The sequence below is a fragment of the Haliotis asinina genome, chromosome 7, assembly GCF_037392515.1.
Source record: "Haliotis asinina isolate JCU_RB_2024 chromosome 7, JCU_Hal_asi_v2, whole genome shotgun sequence".
In the NCBI taxonomy this organism is placed as follows: Eukaryota; Metazoa; Mollusca; class Gastropoda; order Lepetellida; family Haliotidae; genus Haliotis; species Haliotis asinina.
Window position 1 is genome coordinate 30,935,300 of NC_090286.1, and position 18,410 is coordinate 30,953,709.

At 40.6% G+C, this 18,410-nt stretch overlaps 1 protein-coding gene across 1 annotated transcript in view; it reads left to right on the plus strand.

Moving 5' to 3' along the window:
- The first annotated feature begins 652 nt into the window (after positions 1 to 652).
- Positions 653 to 18,410, plus strand: part of LOC137290225 (grainyhead-like protein 1 homolog) — a 56,280-nt gene continuing 38,522 nt past the window's right edge. Inside the window, exon 1 of the mRNA XM_067820969.1 lies at positions 653 to 751. Coding sequence (XP_067677070.1) covers positions 726 to 751 — 26 coding nt within the window. The 5' untranslated portion in view covers positions 653 to 725. The remainder of the gene's footprint in view (positions 752 to 18,410) is intronic.

Sequence of the window (18,410 nt, forward strand, 5' to 3'; positions counted from 1 at the left end):
TTTTGCCCACTCTGACCGCAGCACCCACTGGCTCATTTTGAGTGGGCTTGCAGCGCTTGCAGCCCCCCACACACATCCCCACCCCCACCCTCCCACACACACCACCCCCTTTCTTTGTCATGACAGTTTATTGAACATTTCGTGAAAACGGACGAAAATGTACTTTGTACCGCCCGATTGCTAAAAGGCTACATCCGTCCCTATGTATGTAGATATCAATTATTATATTATTATATCAATTCTTACCCTGTATGACGCCACGGTACTTGAGCACACGCACACCCTCCTCCACCCCGCTCAACATTCCATCCATCCATCGAAAGGCACATTCTGAAGATATGAGAGACTGACAAATTCTAACCTCAACAGCCATTTCGAAAGAAGGGGCAGATTATCGACGCACTGTACCTTTAAAGACAGCCGCTAAAAGGTCGTCACGGTCTCTGCAATCTGCGTTCTGCTTTACGCCAAGGCCATAAGCATTCACAGTTTGCAAGATGCATGCGATGTGTGTATGCATTGTACCTTGCGTCCCGTGACAAAATCGCGTCTCCTTTGATAATAAAAGAATAATAAATGTGATAGTATATCATGTTGGCAATCTTCATGATGAAGCTGCGTTGTGTTCACGGTCGTAACATGACTGGGGACTCGACCTGCTATTGAGTAAAATATCCCACACACTGTTAATGTGACATAGGACAGCAGGTACACAAGTAGGTGGAATGAGATTGAGCAGCACCATGAGCAGGTAACGTGTCAAATGTTTCTGCAAATCGCAATACGTGTATACTGTGAATGTGAAAGAATTCCTCCCGTGTGCCCCCTTAAACTTCATTCCTGCAAAATCATACATCACCTGAATATATATTCTTTATCTGATAAGGATTAGCTTTAACATACATATGTTTCTTTCATTGTGTCTGAACGAACTCGGGGGCATATACAACTCCTGAAAATGACACTCAAAGAAATACTTCCTCGTCTTTTACTTTAGGGGGATACGGGCGGAAGTCTTACCGATTTTCAACGATGAACTGTTAAAGGACCGATTTATATGCTTGTAAAGAACAATGTACGAGAAAGCTGTCGATCACTGAAATTGAATATGATGAAATATCTATTTACAAAGATGACAGCAGAGAGGCTTTAAAGTACGTTAGCTAGCTACGAGGAATACAACGTTACCATTACCTATTTAGATACATTGTGTAGAGTCCATTCTAGCGCCATCACATGCACGGACTACAGACCCCTTTATATTTAGTTACACCATATTTGGAATGCAGCCTTACGAAGTAAATGTACATTGCAGTGAGCTTGTATTATAAGTTGTCCACTGGTCACGAGTTGGCCATGGGCTCATGTACCCTCGAGGGCTCGAGGAACATAAACAAACCTCGAGGGTGCATCAGCCCATGGACCCCGAGCGACCAGTGAACAACGTATTTATCTTACCGAACACCTGAATTTTAATTTTAAACTATTTGAAGCACTTCTGTTGAATGCGAGGCGAATCGCCATTTGACACAAGATAAACAGATTCAGAGTTATCTCCCTTTCCATCGATTTTCAATCGCAAACAATCGGTAATTTCCGCGCTTCATGCGTGATTCAATGTTATTCGAGTAAAGGAGTACTACCATGAAGCACCAGAAGAGTTCGGAATTCCCAGCGGTGTACATTGAAAATAATACATCGCCTGTAAGCGGACATTCTCTTCCCACAGAGGTTACTTCTGTCATATCTTCCTACGTAACCTCTGTTCTAATACGGCCATATTTCCCGGTCATCGAGAAATCCCCTTGCGGAAAAAAACTCGCAACTGAAATTATCTCCCTTATTACTATCCTATCAGAACACGCGTTAAATAGACTTAGCTCCAATATGGCGGCCCCCATAGAGTTGGTTCATCAACGTGCGAAGGAAAGATTCGGTATTTCATGTTTAACTGAAAATCAGAAACTGGCAATAGAGTGTGTAGGGATCAATCGCTATGATATGTTTGTAGAAACAAAAACTGGTAGTGGCAAGTTTTCCCGATGCATTCAGAAATTACCGAGATTTTGAAAATGATAACTCTTGAAACAACGTCTCTGATTGCACAACTAAATCTGAACGCCTCCAATCGCGAGTCTTGAACACTTGCAGCATGAAATGGCCGTATTAGAACAGAGGAAGATATGACAGGAGTATCCTCTGTCGGAAGAGAATGGTAAGCGGGCTACATTGAAAATAATAGAATAGCGCTTATCCAATCAGAAAGCGACATTCATGTGTGAGGTAAGATAATATGATATAACCGCTCTTTATTACATGAATGAATGAGTATGGTTTTACGCCGCTTTTTGCAATATTCCAGCAATAGAATTCCAATATTCTAGAAATGGGCTTCACACATTGCATCATGTGGGAATGGAACCCTAGTTACCGGTTTAGACAATAGTTATACACAACAATGAACGAAGGCGGACTGGGACCTTCACAAAGATAGTGAGTGGTACCATGTTGCTAAGTTTATTGACATCCCATACTCAACGATGTCTCGCGTGAGTCAGGTTCAAACCTGTGAAATATTTCATACACACCACAGCATGGAAGCTTCCTTGATCCGGAAATGGCACTCCTTCTCAAGTCACGGACATAATGTACATAGACGCATAGAGAGTAAATCATGTATTATCACAGACCTCCCCAATCTTATGGCAGGACTTTCGCTTCTAGCGTTCGCTCGTCACGCCAAAGATACTGGTTCGATTCCCCACATGGTTACAATGTGTGAAACCCATTGCCGATGTACACCGCCGTGATATTGCTACTAAATTGCTAAAGGTGGCGTAAAACCATACTCACTCACTATAAATATACTATTTAAACCGCTCGTTTCGTTTGCGCCGTGGACAAGTTACTAAAACCATGTACGCATTTCGATTAGGGCAGCGATCAAAAGTGTCTTATATGTGTCTTACACCCCAGACTAAATGCCTTCTTTTCACAGCCCAAAATTGATTTCCCCATCATCTGAAGTTGGATTGATTCTAATTTGTTTTACCCGACTTTTTAAGAGATTGATTGACATGTAAATGACAGGTTAATATGTACAGCACTGAGGTCGTCGAATGCAATTGACACAATAATGACAGGTTAAACTCGCAAATGGATTATTCATAGAGCTTTACAAGACCGATCACCTGTAGGAAAATCGTTAACGTTAAATCTGGCAACTGACTTGAATTTGCACCGTACATGCTGGTAAAGTCTGCAAATGATTACAGGAATCGTCTAAGACGTGTCCGGGCGGTAGGGTAGCCTAGTGGTTAAATCGTTCGCCCGTCACGCCGAAGGTCCGGGTTCGATTCCCCACATGGGTCCAGTGTATGAAGCCTAATTCTGGTGTCCGTCACCTTGATATTGCTGGAATATTGCTGGAATATTGCTGGAATATTGCTAAAGGCAGCGTAAACTCACTTAACTCACTCACTCACCCCATACATATTCCACTAACAAATTAAAGGGCTGTGTTACTTTCAGCTTTATAGCAATATCTATAGACATAGCTTGAATGTTCTCGTTGCCCTTATTTAAAAAAGGCAAATGTCTGCTATTTATTCATCATTTAGATGCTTTATGGGGGTGAAAATGAGGTATGTTTATGTCTTTTCTATTTAAAAAAAAACTTAAATGAAATTCACCCATTTTAACGTAAATCAATACAGTGGAATGGTGCCTAGTGGGTGAGTTTAGTTTTACACCGCACTCAGCAATATTACAGCAATATGGCGGCGGTCTGTAAATAATCGAGTCTGGACCAGACAATCCAATAATCAACAGCATGAGCATCGATCTGCGCAATTGGGAACCGATGACGTGTCAACCACGTCAGCGAGTCTGACCACCCGATCCCGTTAGTCGCCTCTTACGACAAGCATAGTCCCCTTTTATGACAAGCAAGGGTTGCTGAAGTCTTATTCTACCCCGGACCTTCACGGGTGTAATGCTGCCTAGTACTTTACCATTTAAGCTTTCGTGTCATTTAGTACTGCTTAACAAAATCTTACCCTAACACATGATAAATTCACAAATAGGCATATTTACATACATAAAACTTTTTAAAATTATTCCGTTGTCACTTCAACAGTATTTCTCTTCATGTCATGGTCTCGACCAGCACTACGCACCATGTGTACATTTGCGCATAACAGAATTAAACGACTAAATCAATCATTTATCTGAAAGGACCTTGAGAAATGCCGACGTTAAGAGTGAAATGTGTTTGCATAGAGCAAACAGGTATATCGTCCTTTATTTATTTTTCGACATAAAACTACTTTGTCATACTTCTGCTTTATATACCCAGTGATTGTAGTTGTCTGCATTTTTCACAATCTTTTTAAAACTTAAATATTGCCTGCTAATGGCAATCTGGATTTGTTTGATAAAATGTTAAGTTAGACACTGGGCCTACAGGGATGGCACTCCTTTTGAAGTCAAGGACAAAATATACGTAGGCGTTTAGAGAGTCAATCATGTGTTATCACGGGCCTCCCCAATCTTATGGAGGGAATGTCGCTTCAACTCCGATATTCATGTTAGTATCTGTCTTTCTTTTCAATGCAGATGTGGTTTAGGAGAATAATGTATTAGGAAAATATATGCAATAAATTACACTAATAAGTGGGAAGGGCAACTGGACATGTTACAGAAACCTATGGTGTTTTTATTGATGCTTATTGTTATGTTAGCACAATGACAGTGTTCTTGGTTTGACGAATGTTGTTAACACCGAAAAGCTGATGATTTTCGGCTCATGCCGACTTGATGCTGACTCATTTGCAACTTCCTCGCTTGTGTGTAACTGAAATACTCACTTTTGTGCTCACTCTCACAACTGTACTCACCGACTCGCTCAGCTCACATATTCTCATGCCTCACAGAAGCTGATTATATTGGCCCAGTGCAACCAAGAATTTATATAGGCCCAGTGCAAAAAAGAATTTATATAGGCGAAAAAACAAAAACAAAAACAAAACAAAACCCAGCAAGTATAACGTCATAACGTCAGTTAGCAAACTTTATGGACACATACTGCTAAAGGCAAAACAACACTCACTATTATAAACCTTAAAACATCTTCAAACATTCCCCGGATGTCGGCTATGGCTTGAACATATTTCTTCACATAAAATGGTTGTGATCTTATACTCAGTATATCAGTGTCGGTCATTTAATATCACTGTGTTTCCATAGAGTTGAACATATTGAAAATTTGTAATTCAAATTCGATTACTTTCTACATTTTTATGAATTTTATATATTATTTGATTTTCATTTATTTCAAGGGTATTCAGCGAATGCAACTAACGCTTTCCTAACGCTTTCAAGAAAACTTGAAATATCTATGATTAGATAAACTGTTAGAATTTCAAACGCTAATATGTGCACAATGAGGAAATGGATGCAACATAAATTGTGTCATATATATCAAAGATTTATTTGCCCACACAATCGATAGTATTGCATAAGAGGAAAATGACATATAATGTAAAAGTTGATTGCTAAGGTAGAGACCACTTTGGAAGTATTTGTAAATATATTTACTTGTATTTTCCCTTTTAAGGGTAATTGGGGAAAAAAAACCACTGCAATGTAACACTTACGGAAATGGTGCTCCCATGTGCTAGTTCGTCATTAAAAGATGAAAGACAATATTTTTAATCAATTGTGTAATCAGTCTTATATGTATGGGACCACAGGTAGTCATGGTGACATAACTGCTGGAAAATCCCTGTCCGTATATAGTTGGGTCCGTTGTAATATGTCAGTAGAAGCTAGTTCGAATCCCAGATTGATGCATTCCACCACAGCAGTAAACCTGTTACGCTTCCATCCAGTCTTCAGTCCTCCACTCCGTTGCTCCAACTGTAAGCTGTCTTGAGACTACCTACGTCGGACAACACTGGAGAGTTTGGGGAAATTTTAGTTGGTTAAGGAAATTTCCTCTGAGACCCACACACTTGTGTCAACGGCGTATCCAAATTATCCATTCCCGTCAACGGAAAATTACAAAGATGCCTGTAAAGGTATGCTGGGTGATTGTGTGCAAGTTTCAAATGCAGCTAGGAAGCTACAGTAGCGTGGAAACTATTGTACGTAGTACTGGCAAATTTAAAGCTTTCTAGGTAACGAGAAGGAATTAATGTTTGAATATGCAGGTCCAAGGGACAGTCGTCATTCTCCATTCAAGTACAAGCGAAATGTTTTTAATTTGCTCAGTAACAGTTTAACTGTATCATAGCGAAAATACGTGCGCGTGGGCACCTGCATGCGTCGCTTTAAGTCTCATTATTTCTTAAAACACAAAATATTCGTTGTTTGAAATTCATTTTGGAGAAGACATTTTTCTTGTAATACGTCCTTGTCACGTTATATAAAAACCGACAGTACCTTGGCCATCTGTTTCGATGTAGCGACGACATGTGTTTTATCGTGGTTGGCGTTTTACGTGTAAAAGGACCAAACTCGTCACAGTGCAGAAGTTCCTCTGCGCACATACGTGTATTTTTAACCAAAAAGTTAAAAAAACACCCCATTTTCAGGTTTCAAGTTTTCAATAAGTCGTATTATTATAAATTCAATATTTAAATAATGAATATTATGATGGTGCTTAACTTGTTGCTGTGTATATATTAATTCGCCGTATGATAATGCGTATGAGTTTCGATATTCACTCATCCAAAAGGCGGAGCACGCGATAAATCCCACATTCTGGTCACGAAACAGAACCCCTTTGTCCTGTACTGTTTCTGGAGGATGCACTACACATTAGTCATAGTGACATAAGAGCTGCTCCATGAAATGTGCACAAGCACCCTCCACTTATTTATAGCGTGGAGAGTAACAATGTCACAGAAATAGCACGGGTTCTATGGCACGAGATGGGACATAGACATGACTAGACAACAAGGGTATACAGGGGGTGATTGCAGGGTAACGTGGTACCAAAGGAAGGCATATACTTTACTGCTTTACGGTAAAGGGGTGTTTTAAAGGTAAAAGTAATTCCAAACACAAAGGATTTGAACAACAACGTATTGCAGAAAGGGTGTGACATGAACAAATCTGAATTCTTAGAAGAAAATGGAAAAATATATCTTGAATCAAGACAGCTTTATTAGATTTTAAAATGTAAAGGTACGGAATATCTTGTCAGATCGAATGCTCGAAATGGTCGATATGACTTCTGATCTCCGCGGTCCAGTTACTTACATCACTTTCATGTTTGATTAACGACGAAGAAGTGCATGTGTCTTAGACGTGGTATGGGCAATAACAAAAGAACGCGTCAGAAAATATTGCTTTATAAATCTTCCAATAGGTTTCTGGTCAGGATTCGATTATTTACAGCCGGTTTTGATTCAGGTGTTAATTTCGCTCTGTGGCGTGAAAAAAATCCTCTGACTCATGTATTGACATTCTGATTTTTATTGCATTTTATTTAGAATTAAATCCATCCGCACCAGTCAGTGATGCAGGGGTACTTTCTGTACTTCTCCCTTCGGACATAAACGCCCAGTGCATCATTCAAAGCTGCACGTTCGAGCGGAATATCCATACCTAAACCGTGCTTGTGCAGCGATTCATTTCCGAGTATGATGCGTTGTTCATTTCTGCAGGAACGCCAAGTAATAAGGGCGCATGTTGTCAGTTTACACTGTCAATAACACGTTCGTGTTCAAACTGATGTTGTCAGTTCAGGGTTGATCTCAAAAGTGCAAAAAGTGGAGTCGAGTGAACTTTCATAGGCTGCAGTTGTCTCTTCTACCTTCCTTCGGCTTTGGGAAGCATTTGTTGATTAGGTGTGAAAGACAATGAAATCGACCCTTCTCTTTCGTAATGTGTGCATAATAATTTTCAATACTCTTGTGCAGATGGAATACAAATCTCAGTTTTCTCATCCAACATGGTCATCATTTTTATCTTGCTGGTCATCAAAACACACTCAGAAGGTTATGTGAAAGGATGGTTCCACTCAGCTCTGCTTTAATCCGTTTGATTATCATTACTGGGAGGATGTACAGTGGGTTATCGAGGATGGACGACGAAAACAATGACGAAACCATATTGTTGGGGCGGGGAAATGGGGGACGGGGTAGAAGTGCATCCTAAACTGTGTTTTTTCTGCATTTCCAGACTCGGGTAGTGAGTACCCCTTCCCCCTTTCAAAATTCTGCAGGATGACGTCTCCTAAATAGGGCACTTGATATAACATTTTAAGAGGGGTAATATCCCTGTCCTTTTGTTGGTTTTGGGAAAAGATGGCAGCCTTCGGTGTTATCCCTCTGATTTGAACTTGCCATACATCACTTACTATTTTAACACAGGATCTGATTATAGTCGCTAGTGTAATTGTCCTCACTCTTGTGTTTAGTGAAGAGCAAGCTGTAATTCGTGTGTTGCAGCATGACCACATGACCTCAATTAGCTTACCTTGATGGTCATCAAAACATGTCTTTTTTATTACTGTCTGCACAAACGTTATCATGACTGGCGTATGAAACGTGTTGGGTGAATGTTGTTTTGTGCTACAGTCAAAAAAAGAGTGTATAAAGAGTGAACATGCAAACCGGTGGCTAATTGTATAAGCAACGATCCCAACCGCTCAATTAACACACGGTGACACACATCTAGCCAGCCCAAAGCAAGGATCATATATACCCGATCCATATCTCACAGCGTACTTGGGTCAATTTTAACACCGTAGAGTGAGTTTCAAAGCGCCTTAGTCATTGGTCATTTCGTGATGTGCAAATTGTCAGTGTTAAAGTATGTCTCTTATGTTATACATGTACACTTTACTGAAACCCACGAGAAGGGGTTAGAGGACAGAAACAAAAACACATAATCAGGGCGAGCGGGGAATCGAACACAGGAACGCATGAGTCGGGGTCGGAGACAACTGGGTCACCGTATGTCCCTTGCATGACAAGAGTACGTGTACATATACTGAGAGATTTCGAGGGGAAATGTCACTAATTAACTTTGTATGCGTTTATTCGTGCACCCAATTCTCCTGACGTCGCCTTGACGGATGTAAACTGATTCTTGGCATTGACAGGTTAGTTCAACAACGTGGCGTGACATCGTCCTTGTTTTTCAGGTCGTTAAGAGCCCTACAGCGTATAGCAGCACGAGTATAATTATCACCAGGTACTTGATGGGCGTAGAACTACCTGAGCAAACACACTCAGAAGGTTATGTGAAAGGATGGTTCCACTCAGCTCTGCTTTAATCCGTTTGATTATCATTACTGGAAGGATGTACAGTGGGTTATTGTGGATGGCCGACGAAAACAATGGCGAAACCAGATTGTTTGGACGGGGAAATGGGGGACGGGGGACAAGTGCAACAGGGGTCTCTCTGCAATTCCAGACTCGGGTAGTGAGTACCCCTTCCCCCTTTCAAAATTCTGCAGGATGACGCCTCCTAAATAGTTCACTTGATAAAACTTTTAAGAAGGGCAATCTCCATGTATTTTGTTGGTTTTGGGCATGATGTTATCCCCCTGATTTGAACTTGCCATACATACATACATTACTAGGTTCAGACAACATCTTCGCCATTTGGTTTATCCGTCGCATTTCATGATCTGATATTTAGTTTATTACCCGGTGCGTTTCTTCGAATCATGATTTTGTTTTCACTTTGTTCTCAAAGCGCTGAAACTGAATTCAACGGAATCAAGCAAAAATATTCCAAACAGTACTGAAACCTTCAGGTTTGTTGTATCAAATCCTTCAACTGAACACAAACAGCAATCTGACCCAGAATAAAGGGGGACCTAAGTGAATTCCTTGGCTTACACATATTCCCCATTAACCATAGTTATTGATCCACCTCCTACGGTCTAAGATACGTTTATTCTGTGGTGGAAACATCTTACTGCAATTTTCAAAGATTTTTGCTTGCTGGGCGCTATTTACTTAACCCATTTCTACCCGAATCAGTCGCTTTATCCATGTCTGCGCGTGTTCAGATCAAAGGCATGAATATTGCGTCTGTCGTGGTTAGCGTTCTGTCGGGTGTGTTAACCACTTCAGGGGTAACAGCAGTAGAGTCAGTCTTGGATATTGAGTTAATAATTAATACAACTGTTGACAAAGGAGATTTATTGATCTGTATTGATCACTATAGTTTAGGAGATGCCGAGAAATATGTGTCATATATAGGTAAATAGACTGAAGTCTTAAGATTCCATTGCAATCCTATGATGGCGGGGTTTCAATTAAGCTAAAAAAAATAGTGAAATATAATGTGTGTTCCTCTGTGCTTAGTCTGTCTTCCACACCCTGAAGAATATATTGAAAAAGGAGTCGAATAATTTGGCATGTCACAATTGACTCTCATTCCTGAACTTAAGGATTATTTAAATAATATACATTTATTTTTATTTAGTGATATATTTAAAGGAGATTCACTCCTGAGACTCGATGGGGTTATGGTGTGTATCAGTAAGTGTACGTTTAGGTTTAAGTTTGAAAGTGTGCGTTTACGGGAGACACTGGGGCGGTAGATAGCTTGACGACGTTTAGTCAGTGTTAATAGACTAATATTTAGTCAGTACTGCTTTTCCCACACAATATTTGATATCAAAACCTGCGCTTCGGGCAAACGAGAGAACTTGTTTTCTACTTAGTCAGTTGGTTTCCAATAAGTTTCATTTCAATAAGTCTGATGTTATTTTCTGTCACTTTTCACTGTGTTATCAGAAGTAGCTGAAGTCACACCAGTAGTGGTGACAAACGTAGCAGCATTAGTGATGACAGATGTAGAGGTAGCTGACGTCACACCAGTAGTGGTGACAAACGTTGGAGCATTAGTGATGACAGGTGTAGAAGTAGCTGAAGTCACAACAGTAGTGGTAACAAACGTTGGAGCATTAGTGATGAGAGGAGTAGAAGTAGCTGAAGTCATAACAGTAGTGGTGACAAACGTAGGAGCATTAGTGATGACAGGTGTAGAAGTAGCTGAAGTCACAATGGTAGTGGTGACAAACATAGCAGCATTACTGATGACAGGAGTAGAAGTAGCTGAAGTCACACCAGTAGTGGTAACAAACGTAGCAGCATTAGTGATGACAGGCGTAGAAGTAGCTGAAGTCATAGCAGTAGTGGTAACAAACGTTGGAGCATTAGTGATGACAGGTGTAGAAGTAGCTGAAGTCATAGCAGTAGTGGGAACAAACGTAGCAGCATTAGTGATGACAGGTGTAGAAGTACCTGAAGTCACACCAGTAGTGGTAACAAACGTAGCAGCATTAGTGATGACAGATGTAGAAGTAGCTGAAGTCACACCAGTAGTGGTGACAAACGTTGGAGCATTAGTGATGACAGGTGTAGAAGTAGCTGAAATCACACCAGTAGTGGTAACAAACGTTGGCGCATTAGTGATGACAGGTGTAGAAGTAGCTGAAGTCATAACAGTAGTGGTAACAAACATAGGAGCATTAGTGATGACAGGTGTAGAAGTAGCTTAAGTCACAGGAGTAGTGGTAACAAACCTAGCAGCATTAGTGATGACAGGAGTAGAAGTAGCTGAAGTCACACCAGTAGTGGTAACAAACGTTGGAGCATTAGTGATGACGGGAGTAGAAGTACCTGAAGTCACACCAGTAGTGGTGACAAACGTTGGAGCATTAGTGATGACAGGTGTAGAAGTAGCTGAAGTCACACCAGTAGTGGTAACAAACGTAGGAGCATTAGTGATGACAGGTGTAGAAGTAGCTGAACTCATAACAGTAGTGGGAACAAACGTAGCAGCATTAGTGATAACAGGAGTAGAAGTAGCTGAAGTCATAACAGTAGTGGGAACAAACCTAGCAGCATTAGTGATAACAGGTGTACAAGTAGCTGAAATCACACCAGTAGTGGTGACAAACGTAGCAGTATTAGTGATGACAGGTGTAGAAGTAGCTGAAGTCACACCAGTAGTAGTAACAAACGTAGCAGCATTAGTGATGACAGATTTAGAAGTAGCTGAAGTCAGACCAGTAGTGGTGACAAACGTTGGAGCATTAGTGATGACAGGTGTAGAAGTAGCTGAAGTCACACCAGAAGTGGTAACAAACGTTGCAGCATTAGTGATGACAGGTGTAGAAGTAGCTGAAGTCACACCAGTAGTGGTGACAAACGTTGCAGCATTAGTGATGACAGGTGTAGAAGTAGCTGAAGTCACACCAGTAGTGGTAACAAACGTAGCAGCATTAGTGATGACAGGAGTAGAAGTAGCTGAAGTCACACCAGTAGTGGTAACAAACCTAGCAGCATTAGTGATGACAGAAGTAGAAGTAGCTGAAGTCACACCAGTAGTGGTAACAAACCTAGCAGCATTAGTGATGACAGGTGTAGAAGTAGCTGAAGTCACACCAGTAGTGGTAACAAACGTAGCAGCATTAGTGATGACAGGAGTAGAAGTAGCTGAAGTCACACCAGTAGTGCTAACAAACGTTGGAGCATTAGTGATGACAGGTGTAGAAGTAGCTGAAGTCATAGCAGTAGTGGGAACAAACCTAGCAGCATTAGTGATGACAGGAGTAGAAGTAGCTGAAGTCATAACAGTAGTGGTGACAAACGTTGCAGCATTAGTGATGACAGGTGTAGAAGTAGCTGAAGTCACACCAGTAGTGGTAACAAACGTAGTAGCATTAGTGATGAGAGGAGTAGAAGTAGCTGAAGTCACACCAGTAGTGGTGACAAACGTTGGCGCATTAGTGATGACAGGTGTAGAAGTAGCTGAAGTCATAACAGTAGTGATAACAAACGTTGGAGCATTAGTGATGACAGGTGTAGAAGTAGCTGAAGTCAGACCAGTAGTGGTAACAAACGTAGCAGCATTAGTGATGACAGGAGTAGAAGTACCTGAAGTCACACCAGTAGTGGTGACAAACGTTGGAGCATTAGTGATGACAGGTGTAGAAGTAGCTGCAGTCATAACAGTAGTGGGAACAAACGTAGCAGCATTAGTGATAACAGGAGTAGAAGTAGCTGAAATCACACCAGTAGTGGTAACAAACGTACGGCATTAGTGATGACAGGTGTACAAGTAGCTGAAGTCACACCAGTAGTGGTAACAAACGTTGGAGCATTAGTGATGACAGATGTAGAAGTTGAACCTGTAACGAGTGAGTGGATTTAGTTTTACGCTGCACTCAGCAATAACACAGGTATATGGTGGCGGTCTGTAAATAATCGAGTCTGGACCAGACAATCCAGTGAACAACAGCATGAGCATCGATCTGCGCAACCGGGAATCGAGCCAGCGAGTCTGACCACGCGATCCAGTTAGTCAACTCTTACGGCCTGTAGTGATAACAGAAGTAGTCACACCTATAGTGGGGACAGAGGCAGTCACACCTATAGTTGAGACAGAAGTAGCCACACCTGTAGTCGGGACAGAAGCAGTCACACCTATAGTTCAGACAGAAGTAGCCACACCCGTAGTGGGGACATAAGTAGTCACATCTGTAGTGGTAACAGGAGAGGTCACACCTGTAGTGGGGACAGAAGTATTCACACCTGTAGTGGGGATGGCAGAAGTAGTCACACCTGTAGTGGTAACAGAAGTAGACAGACCAATAAGGATAACATAAATAATCACACCTGTAGTGGTAACAGAAGTTCGTCACAATATGGCTGCAATATTGCCGATATGACGTTAAATATTAACTCACCCACTGGTAACAGAAGTCACACCATAAGGGATAACAGAAGTAGTCACACCTGGAGTGGGGACAGAGGTATTCACACCTGTAATGAAGACAAAAGTAGTCACACCTGTTACGACAGACTTAGTCACACCTGTAGTAAGACAGACGTAGTCACACCTGTAGTAAGACAGAAACGGCCACACCATGTCTATGACCTCTACTACTTCTTCAAAGCGCTTGCAGCTTTTGCTGTTGCTGTTGCTGTTGCTGTTGCTGCTACTGGTGCTACCACCAACACAGCTCTACTGCAAATAGTCAGCCAATACCAAGGCACTACTATACCACAACAGTCAGCCCATATCACATTAAACAACATAAACAACTCTTGAAATTCACATGTATGACTTCTGAATCTGACCTATGTATTACGGAAACAAACTGTCACATAAAGATTGTTTACCAAAACAACTTCACCCCCATCAAATATGTGAAAAATTATGACAATGTTTCACAGCCCATCAGCTGATCAAAGAGAAAGCGAACAGGGTTGTTTCTGTCATTTATATAGGGACGGCGGTACGCTGGAAGCCATCAATCCTGACTCAATTTCCAATGCACAATATTCAGTGAAAGTGACATGTTGTCACGGGTCACCTGCTTTTATGATCGTTGTACATGTGATTTATGAGAGTGTTGCTGTGTTATTTCGCCCCAGCAATGATACCTGACTTGGTACAGTGGAGATAATAGGACGCCGGATTTAATAAACAGAAGCATTTTTCCTATATATCTTTGGCTTGAAATTTAAATATTGAAAATATTACAGAAAATTATCAATATTAAACATATTCCATTCCACTGCGGATACTCTATTTGGGGGTGAGGTGTTTTTTTGTTTGTGTCTGTGTTTTTTTGGTTTTTTTGTTTGTTTGTTTTGTTTGTTTTGTTTTTGTTTTTTTTGGGGGGTGGGGGTGGGGGGTGTTGTTTTTTTCTGTCTTGTACCCACCAGTAACTATAATGTATTAGGAATAAAACAATATGTTGTAAACTGAGAAATATCAGCCGTAAATATTACCTTCATCGTACGTCTCTTAAGCGTCACTGAACTAAACTATACTTCTAATGATATTTCCTTTGTCTATTCATTTGAAACGTGCTATTGTTGAAATGGGATCATAACAAACGAAAATCACAATCATATCGTACAAGTGTGAAGAAATAATCCTAACATGAATGCATTGAAAATGGGTCGTCATAGATATGTTGATCAAATTATTCTGTTTGATCTTTAAATAAGTAAAAATTATATACTGTAAAAAGTACCTATCTACTTTTTATCCTACTGAGAGAAACCGATGCAGACTATCTTCTGTATAAGCCTTAACAGCAACACAGAGTTATTAGTATCCTATACACCCTTGAAATACATCAAAGGCCGAGTTCCAAAGCTATTTATAATATTGTGCCAGCCTTGTTTTAAGACGATAATACTTGTACTATTCCCCACCCAACGGACATGTACCACCTGTCAAAGTCCACCCAGATTGTATACATGTAACCTATTTCAGCACGGTTCCCTTGAGAGCTGCATTCGCCGCCTTACACGCGCATCCTGCATGTCGTTGGATAGCGGGACCCTTGCGCGTCACGTAGAATTTTTCCGTTTGTTTTTTGGCAAATTTATAGTCGAGCAATTAAGGTTTCTGTGATTTTAGGCCATCTGAATTTCTTCCACAGAAGTCTCGGTGGAAGACGTTTCTTCCTCCCAGCCTACGGTGGAAGTCACTCGCGCCATTGTATATTGGAAGCCTTTTACTTTGTGATATCTATGCATGTTATACATGGTTGGAAACCCGAGGCAACGCTCTCTCCAAAAATGCAAACGTGAATCCAATTATCCTTTATGCTTTATCTAAACATTTTGCGTGTAGTTCCTCGTGTATACATATAGCCATTGGCAATACAGATGTCCTATTCTGTTCACTCACGGAGTGACCACTAGAGGTTATCGGTCAAGGGGAAGTGACGGGGAAGTAAAAGAGGTCACGGTGACGCCGTGTAAGAAGCTTAATATTGATAAAGCTGAAATATTAATACCATGATTGTTGGATGTCAACAATGCGGCTTTACTCCAGCCTTATCTAGGAGATATTGATATGTCATCAATCAAAGTGGTCAAGGAAATGACCCACGTGCGGCAAGCCCAGACAACTTTGTGTTTTTATCTTGTGTCGTATTTCACGCGAATTTGTTGTTAACGTTTGGTTGTGGGTAGTTTGTTGTTTTTATCGGAGAAGTAGTCGCACAAAAGTTGTAACTGATATGGTCGCTGTTTAATCAATCTGACATTCACAATACACACAAACAAAAATAGAAAGACATACAAGAAGCTCTGGTCGTGATGATGATCAAAATTCCTTTATCAGACCTCTGTGCGCTGTATGATCTACTGGATAAAGCATTCGCTTGACACGCCAATCGACCTGGGTTCGATTCCCCACAAAGACACAATGTGATGCCTACTTCAGGTGTTCCTACCATGATGTTGCTGGAATGTTGCTTAAAGCCACAATCTCTTACTCACTACAGTAGCCTATACCCAGTCCCTTTACACCAAATGGAATTACTTAAGGAGTTAAATATTAGTTTTTAGTTCACTTGGAGGATTAATCATATTCAGCCTACACGTAACCCCATTTCGGAGACTATAAGTAAATCTATTGTACCTGCCATAGTTTAACATAGACTCAGAATCGTGAATCTGGGCTTCGATCATTTCTGGACAAGACATTCTGGAGTTTCAAAGATTTTATTCAAATACACATGTACCTAAAAATGGCAGTTCTTCGACCCCACTACCATTTTCATGGAACTCTGGATTCGTTTCTTTCGAATCAGGTATTAAATGTGTCACAACTGCTCATATTTCACAGGCATATGCATCACATGTGCCAAGCCATATGGAAAAACCCCTGCAATCTGTGCACTATTAACTTATACAAGAAAACATGTATTTTGTGTGTGCCCTACAATTACATAACCATTTCCTTTCTTAATACATGATCCTTAAATAGCATATGTACTGCATGAGTCAAATCACTAAATTAATGGGAAAAAATGCTGCTTAGGGTCTACAGGAAGGGGGGCGATTTACAAAGCCTTAAGAAATTTATACAAAGCCATGACTCGGGATTGTGTTGGGTTCATTGCACTCTACGCTATTCACAGATGGAATTCTACACGTGGAATGTAATGTAAAGTAATATAAACACTTGGTACAGGAGCACGAACCGTGCGAATCACAACCTAGACTTACCCGGCGTTCAGACAGTTACACGCGGGTAGTCTCAACTAAAGAAGCTGGGATAGTATAACTGCATCAGGCGAATCAGGTCATTTAAACAAAACTGAATCAGGTCATTTTAAAAATTCTGAATCTGGTCAAATTAGGTTCGCTCCTTCCAACCACTCAGTCCTCGAGGAGATAAAAATATATTTTGATATTATTTATTTCAATCATCTTTAAGGACATCAAGCTCTTCCAACAATTTATTACTGTTATTTTATGCAATATTTCCTAATACCTTCCTCCAAATATAGACTTCAAAGGAATCAAAATGGGCATGCCTTATAAAATACCTGTCAGTGACTGAACATGGTCACTAGTAATTATAACACGGGACTCTTGTCCTGCCTGGGGAGGGTCTTCTCGAAGATGGTTTCACGTTTGTCTGCTGTAGTTCATCGCATGTACTTATTCATCTTTATGTGTACGAGACATCTATTTCCCAGAGATTTGTTTCAGTGTGAACGGTTATGGGTTAATGGCACAGGTAGTAAAACTGGGGGCCATATCAAATAATGACATACTGTCAGTCTGGGTTGTTCTTTATTGCCGAGTACCTACAAGGGTAGAATCAGTTGATAGTACAATAGGTCACAGAGTGTGTTGGTCACATGTTGTCAGCTCTGGATCTGGTACATGTGTTAAAAAGTTATTAGAAGAAGTGGGACTTCACCCACACCTTCACCTTCACCTGCACCTGCACCTGCACCTGCACCTTCACCTTATGTGAGTGAGAGAGTGAGTCGGTTTTGTTTAACTTTGAACAATATTCCAGCTATGTCGCAGTGTTTCAGTTCCGTGTCCGATGAAAACACGAAGATACGTAAGTGATACCCAGTTTCCAAAACGACCCAAGGTACATGTTGCTGGAATCATAATAAAGGTAAACATGCATTCGTGCCAACGGTCATCGGATCCTTGTACGACAAAGTGGAGCAAACTCTGCAGTAATTTGGTCCATATTGACCCTCGAGACTGGAGTAAAACGAAACGTTTTATGAATTAATGAACTGACATACACTCAATCCATGAACAGTGCCGCTCTCTATCTTTCCTGGTAGAATTCGGAAAACGATTGATTACACTCTGAAGGATTTAACAGTTTTAGGACAGGGTTATATCTTGGTGACGGATCAAAATAATTTCATTTCGTCTGGTTATCTACCATAGTATAATCATGGTCACAGATGCATGACGTGATGTCATGTTCCCAGACTTAGAAGCAAAACGAATGTGCTAAACGAGATAAATATAAGTTTTTAATCATTTTAAAGATTGTTAGGTCACATTAATATTTTTTCATAAAATCGATACAGACTAGACCAGAGAAAATAATACGATCAAAAATCAAAGTAAGTTTTC